This window comes from Corapipo altera, unplaced genomic scaffold, assembly GCF_003945725.1.
Source record: "Corapipo altera isolate COAL_440 unplaced genomic scaffold, ASM394572v1 2b, whole genome shotgun sequence".
Taxonomy (NCBI): Eukaryota; Metazoa; Chordata; class Aves; order Passeriformes; family Pipridae; genus Corapipo; species Corapipo altera.
Window position 1 is genome coordinate 12,628,364 of NW_020884874.1, and position 11,289 is coordinate 12,639,652.

The window sequence follows — 11,289 nt, forward strand, 5'->3', positions numbered from 1 at the left end:
CACATTTATAATTTTCAAATATAAGAATAATTAAATTATGATCTATGGGAATTTCCCAAATACAGGTGACGTAGTTTTTTGTCCAACCAGGAGCACTCAGCTGTACCACAGATATTCAAAAAGTGAATAGAACATTTTCACTTTGAAATAATAGCTACCTGAGTTTGGGGAGTCTAGGGGAGTGTGTGTGTGTGATCTGCATAATGCAAAAAGAGAGAAAAAGCTTTGGTGTTGGCTGTGGTTGTGTTTTTTCTGTTTCTAATACTGGGTCACAGAAGAGACAAAGGTTTTACAGCCCCAGTATAAAACAGCTCTTTATCTTTTCTCCACTAATTCTGTGGTGTCACATTTAACAAAACTAGGAAACTGGAGATAATATGGATGTTTGCAGATTAGATGTCAGGTAATAAATAACACTAATTTCGCATACCTACAAATGTAAAGGCACCTTATCACTGTTTAAGTTTCCCAGTCTTTGTAATGCCTGCCAACATTTTAACCCAGGCAAATTACGGTATTGTTTTTGCTGTTTTTTCACTGGGATAAAATACACAGTCATAATATCCTTTTATCAGATTTCATGGTATAAAAGGGCTTTGGTGCTTAATTCAGGCTGCCTGTTGCTGAGACAATGTCAGAGTTTCTGTTTTGGAAGGTGTATTTATCATATCTTTTAGTCGTCTTCTTTTCTTTTCACAGTGGTCTAAGTACCACTTGCCCAAGAAGATGCAGCTGTGACCCTGCCCAGTCAGTGCAATGCTACAGAGCTACAGAGATACCCAGAGAGATTCCTTTTACCACCAGGAGACTCTACATCAGCCACAGCAAAATTAAACAACTCCAGGTAGGAAAATTCAGCAAAAGTGCTTTCTGTAGTGCACTGTATCTGAAAGTTGGGCTTCCCAGATGGTAGTGCCTTTCAATTGAGGAGAGAATCTTATTCCATGTTCTAAAAACTGGTAAAATGCTGACAGATCTGGTTTTTTATTTTTACTTACTCTTTAAGAATATGTGAATATATTCCTGTAGTGTTTTCTTTACCCTACAATCTCCAAGCAGTAGTTAATGCTGTCACACTCATATTTTCTATGAAACTCAAAAAAATAGTAATTTACAACTAGGAGCCAAATGGTGACTTGTTTTATATATGGTCAAATAAACATTGACTTTCAGAGTAATTTTTTAACCTGTAAATTGAAAGGTTTTATGTCATTAGAATCATTTTCCTAATGAGTGAAATGGAAGTTCTTTTCCCCCTCTGGAGCTGCAAGTGTCAGGTACAACTTTAAGATTTAGTTTATTTCTAACTGTGTTAATAAGTGGTGTTTTATCTGCTAAAAGAAAATTGTCTAACTTGCCTCCACAACAGAGGACTGTTTTAAAAAACTGTTTATAACAAATCCCCGTTCACAGGAATACTAAAAGAAAAAAAAGTCATTAAAAATTACAAATTGATTAAAATGTTTCTATTAAAATAATAGTATATTAGATCCATTTTCAGGAGATCAACATTTTAAAATGTAAAACTATACTAGTATCACTTCATAGACCATCCAGTTAGAGAATAAAACACCACTTTCTAGCAAAAAAGAGAGCTGATAGTCTTTCAAATATGTCTTGATTCATATTAGAAAGACTGGTGTTTTGTAACAGCATGGATAAATGTTTAAGTCTAAAAACAGCATGGTCACAAAGCTTAGCAAAGCATGCCAAATAGGTGGAAAATAGAAATTATAATAATACACATTAAGAAGTCTAACATCATTACAGAGTGAATGTCTGTACATTGACCTTCACATAGCTCTCTGTCACTTAATAAGATGAAAATTAAGCCTCTTAGAGACTTACAGAAATCAACTGAGAAAAAGCAGAAAAATACTGCTTTTGAATTAATAGGAGAAAATGTGTTGAATTGTCAAGGTTCACAATTGTTTCAATTTCCTTAAGATGGTTTTATAATTACATATGACTGTGTTTTTGTACTCTTGAGCAATGCAGTTCATTCCTATGGGACTTCTCATTTTAAAGCTTTACAAGACTAGCCTCCTAATCATGACCAAAACTGGACATGCAATTCTGATATTGCTATACAGCTACATAAACAAAAAACCACAAAACTGCATTATAGAAGAAAAAATACAATTCTGACAACTTTAATTACTGTTGAGAATATAAGGTTTTTAATGAGTACCTTCCCTTATTGAATTTAAACGTAATTGATGGAGAAACCTGCATCAATAGACGTTCCATATCTATACTTTCTCCCTTACTGCATCCAATCTTGTGGTGCTCAGAAATTACTTTACAAGATAGAATAAAATTAATCAGAAGGATAAACTAAGGGCACCAGAAAAAATGAAATCTGACTCCTCTTTCAGAGCTATGTGGGCTTTAATTTTAACAGAAGTTAAATGCAGAGTTTGTAGCTAAGATAAAGAGATAAAACCCAAAACATGCAGGAGTTGGATTAATGAAGCTGGAAGGCATCTTTTAACAGTCATCTTTATAAGCTGATTTCATATACACGAGTATGTATTCAACCAGGATGACAGAAAATAATTACTACCCAGCACCTGTACTGCAAAATCACTTGTACTGCCCACCTCATACTGCACTCAAACTCCTGAGAGGCATGGGAGGTTATGCTGTAGAACATGCTTTGTGCTGGATTCTAGTTTCCTACCAAAACCTTATAGCAGCAAGAGGTAAAGGTATCCATGCATACTTCCTCTGGGGAATACATGCTGCAATGACAATACTGTTGATATACAGCAATGGCTGTATGATAAACTCAAAACTGCTTCAGCAAGCTCCATTGAGCACAGTGAATATTAACAACCATCTACTCTCTGCAAAGATTTCTGCCGCTGGTTGTATTAGCTCTCTATTTTATACAGACAATCCACCAGGCAGAAATAAAAGATGTGTTTGCTCAAAACCAGACACAGTATAGATTTAAACAACAAAATTCTAGAAATGTGACAAACCGCAAGCACCTATAGTTAGTTAACACCTCTGTAGTTACCACTTATCTGTTTCTCATTCTAAATATTTAGCTTTTCCATATATACTAGCAATTGTCAGAGCATCCAGAAGTAACCAGTGAGGATATCTATAAATAGATGGTGTATTATCACATGAATTTATTTTTTTTTCTCTTTAAGTTTACTGACTTCAGGAGAATGTCCGTCCTTGAAGAGCTGGTCCTGTCATGCAGCGGCACAGAATCAATAGAAAACAACACTTTCAAAGCTCTGAACTCCTTGAAGTCCCTGGAACTCTGCAAAAATCAGCTAAAGCAAATACCCACCTTTCTCCCATCTGGCCTTGAAATTTTAAAACTCGCTGATAACTCCATCAACATTCTGCATGCAACTGATTTTGCAGGTTTGATGAAACTAAGGGTGCTTGATATTCGGAACAACTTGATTGCAACTCTGCCTCCAAGTGCATTTTCTTCCCTTTGCAATTTACAAAGTCTGATCCTGGATGGCAACAACATGGAATCCGTGTCTGCACCATTTAAGCTTCCTAGGCTGAAGTATCTAAGCATGGCTGATAATAAACTGAATTCATTCCCAACTAACTTCTTTGCATCTTTTCAAAATCTACAGTTTCTCAGTTTAAGTGGAAACTTTCTGACAAAAGTGCCTCTTGACCTACCTAGATCCCTGCTGTCACTGAATTTAGAGAAAAACCGACTTAAAATGGTGAGACTTCGAGACATGAAACATCTAGAAAACCTGTCTGAGTTCTTCCTGTCAGAAAATCGGCTAACATCAATAGATGGTGCCCAGCTTCTTCCTAACTTAACAACCTTGGAGCTCTCTAAGAACCAGCTCCACACTATGCCATTCAGGCTGCCTGGTAGACTGCAGAAACTCGACTGCAGCAATAACCTGATTCAAAAGGTGACAGCCCAGGACTTCCAAGGACTACAAGACCTCAAGCACCTGTTTCTCGACAACAACGCTATGAGCATGTTTGAGGCGGGAGCTCTTCAACAGTGTGCACAGCTTTCAAATCTGGCACTGGAACAGAATCTCCTCATTTCTATTCCGCTGAGGCAAGTGAATCTGAGTGCAGCTGGTTCCAAGGTGTCATCTCTCCTTCTTTGCATTATGAGAATACGAGCCAAAAATTTGTATTCAGCCCCAGTCATGGTAGAAGTCTATCCATAGCATAAACCAACTGCCACAACTAGCACTAATTAGCACTCCTGTTAGCAGTCTTAGAATAGAAGTAGAGCTGTTTTCATTACATCTGTGGTCCCCAGTGAATCTGCTCATTTCACATCTCTTCCTGCCAGTGAGACCACTTTGTTTAATTAGCGCATGAATAAAGTGAACCTGCTAGGAGAATGCAACAGAAGTTGTACTGTTACTTAGATTTACCTTCCCTACAGAAGAAAATTAATAGAGCATTTGATAAAAAGGAACTAGAGCAATTTTAAAGCTGATGTTTCCACCAATCCATGCTGAGTTTATTATTATTAAAATATTAAGATTTCAGGAACTGAGTCTGGTCAAAAAGAATGTGCTCTTTCAGTGATAATAGCATTCCTAGCTTCATTAAATTCACACATTACGAGGTATTTGGAATGCATATATAGTCTCCAGCTTAAGGATATAAGCAAAATTCCAGTCAAAACAGCATAGAAGAAACATCCCTTGGGCACACTGTGTTCATTAATGCTCTGCTTAGAGGATGTCTCACATTCATCTAAGTGTGGTCGTGGCCATTATTAGAGACAGCATATGAAGCCAAACAGAGGTTGCTCTGATATAAAGTGGCAATTTTATTATTACAAAAAGCTGTGCAATAAGATGGCATAAAAATAGCAAAGTAATTCCATTAACAGCGACGTCTTTAACAAAACTGCACTGTAAAACTTTATTTTTATGGCTTGTGGACAGGTTTAACTAGCCCAAATAAATAATGCAGTAAAATTTCAATTCGTTTAGCATAAGGTACTTTAGCATTTGAATCTATTTGGCAGCAGCTTTATAATCAGAAAGTGATTTAGTGGTGTATAAATATTTGATTTGACCTAGCTTCACAGAAATGTTTAATGCTTTCTAGTTACTTTAGGATTGTCTAATCCATCTTACTTTACAACCTTCGCAGTGAAGAGAATTAACAGGAAGGAGTTCTCTATTAGTCTTTAAACAGTACAACTTTTAAGGAGATATTTTCAGTTCAGCAATGAATACAGATTTCCAGGGAGGGCTGTAAACACATAAGAGGGGAAAAAATGACAAGATGTAAAATTTATGTACTTAATTTATTTGTCTGATGATGACCAGGTATGAATGGATATACAGAAATAAAAGTATTACTTTTGACAGCTATCTGAGAACTGTCACCACTGTGAAAGGTTAAAAAATATGGATAATATGCTAAAGTGAATAGGTCCTAGCATTTTTTTTTGGCAGGAATGAGGACGAAGAAAGCTTCTTTTGTTTCTTTTCTGAGAAGAAAATAATCCACAAGTCCAAGTATTTTCAAGACTTTTAGAGAAGAGTCTGTACTTTCTAAAATCTTGCAGGGAGTGGTGCAAGTGTGGCGAAGAGTCTGATGATGTGCCCTAAAGTGGTAGTAGCACAGTGTGGCTGCCACAGTCAGCTCCTGAGTGAGCACAGCTCCTCTTCTAGCGGCAGGGTCAGTCATCATGTACTCCAGTGACATTATTTTCTCAAGATCTACATAGCCTCAAGTCAAATAACATGGCCACAAAGCCTAAGTCTAACATTAGTACAGTAGGACTCTTAACAGGTTTAAGGACTTGCTGGTCAGGCTTTGGACTGTAATCAGTCTGGATAAACATCTCGGGTGATTTCCCACTGCCCTTGACATTAGTGGCACTCTGGGTGCCCCAGAGTACCCTTCTGACATTATAGTGTCATACTGAGCAAATATAGTCATTGCCTGTGGTTAGGTTTCAAAACAGATTTATTGCAGGCACAGGTATTTGGTAAGATCAAATTTTGTGGAGTGAATCACTGTATCAATACGTGAAATTCTCATCTCCACTGGAAATATCGCAAAATACAGATCTGCACTACTCTTGAAATAGTACCACTGAACGTGTCAGATTTTCATAAATTTGGGAACCATTTTTCAGCTTAAGAGGTCAAACTCAACTTCACAAAAAACAGTTGGTGAGGGTCAAAATTACCCTCTTAGTCATTTTCAAAGGTATCTCATATTATTACATTGAGAGAAACTATCACATGAACCTATACCAGTTGTAGTATACTGCTGTTTCTATTATAAATAGGTCTTGGTAGTATTACTTATAATTTTCCTAAGAGTTTCAGTCAATAAGTTTCCTTAAAATCTCTAACTATGACTTTTAATTTCATCACTTGCATACTACCATATGAAAGTGATTTTTAAGATACTTTCAAATAAATTGTATTAAAGATATTCCATACCAATTAAGTGGCTTTTCTGTTAAGCACTTGTCACTAACTATAGCAGAAGAAAATTAGGTCATAAATGGGCAAGACTTTTGAAATAATAGTCTTACCATAAAAAATTGTAATATGTATGAAAATAAGAATTATACTAACCTGTCTAGTATCTTGTCCAGAGATTATCAGCTTTTTTTTTTCTTTTAAATGTAATCAGTTCTAATTCTCTGAAGTACTATTTAAAAAGACCATCAAGAAGCACTTGTATTTTCCCTGTTGCAGATTTATTAACAGGATGTTATCAGATGGACTACTGCTGTGATGATTAATGTTTGAGTCTTATGGGAGCAGGAGAACAAAACAGAAGAAAAATTCTAGTTCTTTATGAATAAAAAAAGCTTTTTAAACAAATCATATATAGGAGTACTTGAAAGAGCAGCGTTGCCATGATTCTCTAAACTTCTGATCTTCCATGGTGCTATAATTTGGTCATTGGCATGCTTATGGCATTGAAGACTACAAAATACATTTTTAAGCTTGACACTCGAACATAATTTTCTTCACAGTATAGCACAGCAAGGCTGCTGTTTAGTTCAGTTGCACAAACACAGTCAGTACAGGTCAGAACTGCAGTAATTTGGGAAAAGAGTTCAAGGGTACACAGGCAGTATACTTATAAAATCAAACAAAACCCACAAACAAATAAATAAACAAACAATCCCCCAAATACTCACAATTCAACATGAACATCTTTTTTTGCAGAAGATTGCATTTTTTAGTGATAGTTTCATTTTAGTACATCAGATGTGCCTGGAAAAGTAACCATCAGCAAATACCACTTACAGAAACAGAAACAATATGATGAACATAACATCTTTGTGTTGTTTTATTTTTATTCAGACTTCCAGACACCCTTGCCAGATTGGATCTAAAAGGAAATGGCATAGAGGATGTTGGAGAACAAGAGCTGAAGGACTTGAAACAGCTTCAGGTTTTAAATTTACGGAATAACAAGATATCTGCCTTGGATCGCAAAGTCTTGGAGTATTTACCTCGTCTTCGTCATCTGTATTTAGATGGAAACCCTTGGAACTGCACCTGTGACCTTCTCAGAACCAGAAGAGCGCTGGTGGCCAAAGGAACGGATGTCCAGGGAGGGCAGTGTGCAGCGCCAGCAGAAAGCCGAGGAGAAAGTTGGATGTCTTCCAAAAAGATTCTGCAGCAGTGTGAAGGCAATTCATCTTCCACAGAAACAGATAAAGAGGATAGAAAGAAAATGAAACCCAATGAGGCCTCCAGCATTGGAGTAAACACGGACGATGATTACTATGATTATGAATTAGATTAACCCCATGGTTTATCTGTACTGAATCTTGAAGCTGTCTAGAGCTGCCCACTGCCACCAGTGTCTCTACTGGCAAGCAGCCTTCTCATCTGTCATTAGTTTTCCTCTTTTATTTGTACAATAAGAGGTAATAACTGGTGAGAGAAGGTCTGTAGTAAGGATGCCATTGTGAATTGCATATTGTAAAAAAAAATTATTTGTTTATCTATGCCATTAGTACTATGTAGTTTGAAGGAAGTAAGAATACAAATACTATCTCTTAGAAGAGCAACGTGTAACTCTGTATGGACCTTTTTATAGTAGAACATTCTTATAATTCTTATAATTGCATAAAACCCCCACAAATAAAATCTTGCAATACCACAAGATGCTGTTACTGGGAGTCTGGTATTCAACACATTTAAACTCACGGGTTTGCAGTTTGAGATGGAGAGTTACACTGATGTGAAAAATTTCTCGAGATTGTTCAGAAATTCTTGCTTTTGAGAAACTGATTTCAGTTTTTCTGTAACATTTGCCTCATTTATTTGAGACTATTTTAAATGACGTTAGACAAAATCAGTTGAGCTCCAGGCAAAGCACAAAATCTTCATCACAGCAAATGAAATAAACAAAGAATCAGTGTCCTGGTTAATAAGATTTAATATTAGTTCCAAAGTTTATTAATAGTGAGGACTGAAAACTGTGGGGTAAAGTTGACCTTATTCAATTGTTGTAAACAAAAGAAGAAAGATTCTCAGGAAATAGATCTCTACCTCTGGCAAATATTAGGATAAGATCAAGTGAGGTGAATTTTTGTAAGAGTTTATTTTGGTATCTGAATAGCTAATTGGTTACAATATAGCTTAAGATGCTGTGTGTACGCTTTTGGGTTAGGGGTATTTAATGTGCAAATACACACTGCAAGTGTCCCCCTTCACTGCAGGAACTTTCCAGACTTTTGCACACACACAAAAAGAAATTACTTAATGGTATATGCATTAACTCTGATGCATGCACAAATTTTATCAAGCAGTTCCCAAAGCGTGTGAAAATTAAACAAAACTCGATTACTGAGTCCACTAAAAGAAGTGACTTACAAACAGTAACCTAAAGGGTTTCCTGGCAGTTCATGATTTCAGGTGATAACTGAGGAGTAATTACATCAGCAAATTACTTTTCAAAGCAAACAGTTTCTATTATTTTTTATCTTCTGTTGTCGTTCAGTAACTGAGTAATCACTCACCTTCACAGAGGCTGATTTGTCAGGTGTTAGAGCACAGCTATTTGGTTATGTTACCTATGCAAATGCAACTGACACTTGGGTTTCTTAAGCTATGCAACTGGACACATTAAGCTATGCAACTGGAACAGAAAGACCTAAGCTCATTTTTCTTTACATTTACATATCATCAGGCTCTACAGAGGGATCTGGACAGGCTGGACCAATTGGCCAAGGCCAACTGTATGAGATTAAACAAGACAAAGTGCCAGGTCCTGCCCTTGCATCACAACACCACCATGCTGGGGGAAGAGTGGCTGGAAAACTGACCAGCAGGAAAGGACCTGGGGGTGCCGGTCAACAGCTGGCTAAATATGAGCCAGTAGTGTGCCCAGGTGGCCAAGAAGGCCAATGGCATCCAGGCTTATATTCAAAATAGTGTGGCCAGCAGGAGCAGGGCAGTGATTCTTCCCCTGTTGTTGGCACTGGTGAGGCGGCACCTTGAGTCCTCTGTCCAGTTCTGGGCCCCTCACTGCACAAAAGATGTTGAGGTGCTGGAGCTGGTCCAGACAAGGGCAACAAAGCTGGTGAAGGGTCTAGAGGGTAAGTCATATGAGGAGCAGCTGAGGGAGCTGGGGCAGTTCAGCCTAGAGGAGGCTCAGGGGGGACCTTATCCTCTACAAATACTTGAAGCAAGGTTGTAGACAGTTGGGTTTGGTTACTTCTCCCAGGGAAACAAGTGACAGGACCAGAGGAAATGGCCTCAAGCGGTGCAGGGGCAGGTTTAAATTGGATATTAGGAGAAATTTCTGCATGGAAGGCATTGTCAAGCATTGGAACAACTTCCCAGGGAAGTCGTGGAATCACCACCCCTGAAAGTGTTCAAAAGATGTGGATGTGGCACTTAAGGATATGGTTTAGTGGTGAACTTGGCAGTGCTGGGTTAACAGTTGGAGTTGATGATCTTAGAGGTCTTTTCTAACGTCAATGATTCTATGATTATACGGTCAGTCACCCACATTTTTGGTAGTTAAGCGTTCAGATATTTATGGAATAGCACAAGCCTTTCTTGTGGTTTGACTGAGTCATTTTTGCTGGCTAATGCTGATCTGTATTAAAAGACTGGGAAGTAGCTATTTTCTGAGCAAGAAAAATATTTTCCTGATACACAATTCTTCATTTAATTTTACGTTGGCGGATTTTTCAACAGAGTGCTTTAAATATCTCACTGTGTCATTTCAGCCCACCTATGTGCCTGAGAGCACCCGGCTGGCTTGTTAGCTCTTGCTCTACCTTTCGCCTGCAGCGGCGTTTCCATCTTCGGACATTTGGGCCGTCATAAGACAAGGTAGTTTGTTACCTCACTAGGTACCTCCTAGTGAGGCAGCAAAAACCCGGGAACTGCAGGTTTTGCGGGAGACTGCAAAACGTGGGTCCCGGCCGCTGCAGGGGCACACTCCCCGAGGCTCGGGGGCTGCGCCGCCCCCCGTTTCCCACGCCCGTGCTGCAGAATCACCCAGTGAGCATTCGCAGGACGCTCTGACGCTGAAACGTGCTGTTCAGTAAAGACACCCAGGAGACGCGGCCGCTCCTCCGGCGTTCGGATGTGCTCCCCGCCCTCGCTTCACACGCCGGCGCTGCGGGCGCCAGGAAGACCAAGGCTGTGTTCGGACAGAGGAACGGGCCCCTGGAGCAGCCGGGAGATTGGACAGCGCTGCAGCCCAGCCCGAGAAATGGTCAAGGGCCGGGCAGAGATCAGCGCGAACCCACGCCCGGCGCCCACACACCGCCACTCTTTCTACCCCCGCCCCCAGTACCCCCGGGGAGGGGGCGCGGCCGCGGCCCTGCCCCTGCCCCTGCCCCTGCCCCTGCCCCTGCCCCTGCCCCGCCCCCTCCCCGGGCCGCCCCGCCCCCTCCCCAGGCCGCTCCCGGACCCGCCTCCCCTCCTGGCCCCGCCCCTTCCCTCCCTCGCGGCCACGTAATTCACGCTCCGCGGGCGGAAATGACGTTAGCGCCCGGCGGCCAACGGGCGCCTCGCGTGTGGCGGGTCGAGAGGTGAAAGAGCAGGCGGGGCGGCCGAAAGATGGCGGCGCGGGTGGTTGCCGGGCGGGGAACGCGGGCTCTGTGAGGGGATGGCGGCGGCGAGGCGGTCGGCGCGCCGCGGCTGAGGCACCTCCCGCGCGTTCCTGTCGGTCGGTCCCATGAGCGGGGCGGGCGGGCTGGCGTGGCGCGCGCTGCACGCGCTGGTGCGCGCCCTGCTCTGCCTGCAGCGCGCGCTGCTCGCGTGCCTGCGCGGCCGCGCAGCCGCCGCCGCCGCCGCCTCCTGC

General features: G+C 40.7%; 2 protein-coding genes across 2 annotated transcripts in view; both read left to right on the forward strand.

Moving 5' to 3' along the window:
- Positions 1–631: 631 nt before the first annotated feature.
- LOC113941120 (nephrocan-like) lies at positions 632–7,764 on the forward strand. The gene is made up of 3 exons (XM_027632278.1): positions 632–844; positions 3,165–4,066; positions 7,317–7,764. Exons 1-3 carry the CDS (start codon positions 632–634, stop codon positions 7,762–7,764), a joined length of 1,563 nt encoding a protein of 520 aa, XP_027488079.1.
- Positions 7,765–11,163: 3,399 nt separating this feature from the next.
- The window catches only part of NUS1 (NUS1, dehydrodolichyl diphosphate synthase subunit), an 18,875-nt gene continuing 18,749 nt past the window's right edge, over positions 11,164–11,289 (forward strand). The window contains exon 1 of the mRNA XM_027632288.1: positions 11,164–11,287. Coding sequence (XP_027488089.1) covers positions 11,164–11,287 — 124 coding nt within the window. The remainder of the gene's footprint in view (positions 11,288–11,289) is intronic.

Coding starts and splice junctions, on each gene's coding strand:
- LOC113941120 (XM_027632278.1), top strand. CDS start 632: ATGTCAGAGTTTCTGTTTTGGAAGGTGTATTTATCATATCTTTTAGTC. Junction 845..3,164: donor GCAAAATTAAACAACTCCAG/GTAGGAAAATTC, acceptor TTTCTCTTTAAG/TTTACTGACTTCAGGAGAAT. Junction 4,067..7,316: donor CTCATTTCTATTCCGCTGAG/GCAAGTGAATCT, acceptor ATTTTTATTCAG/ACTTCCAGACACCCTTGCCA.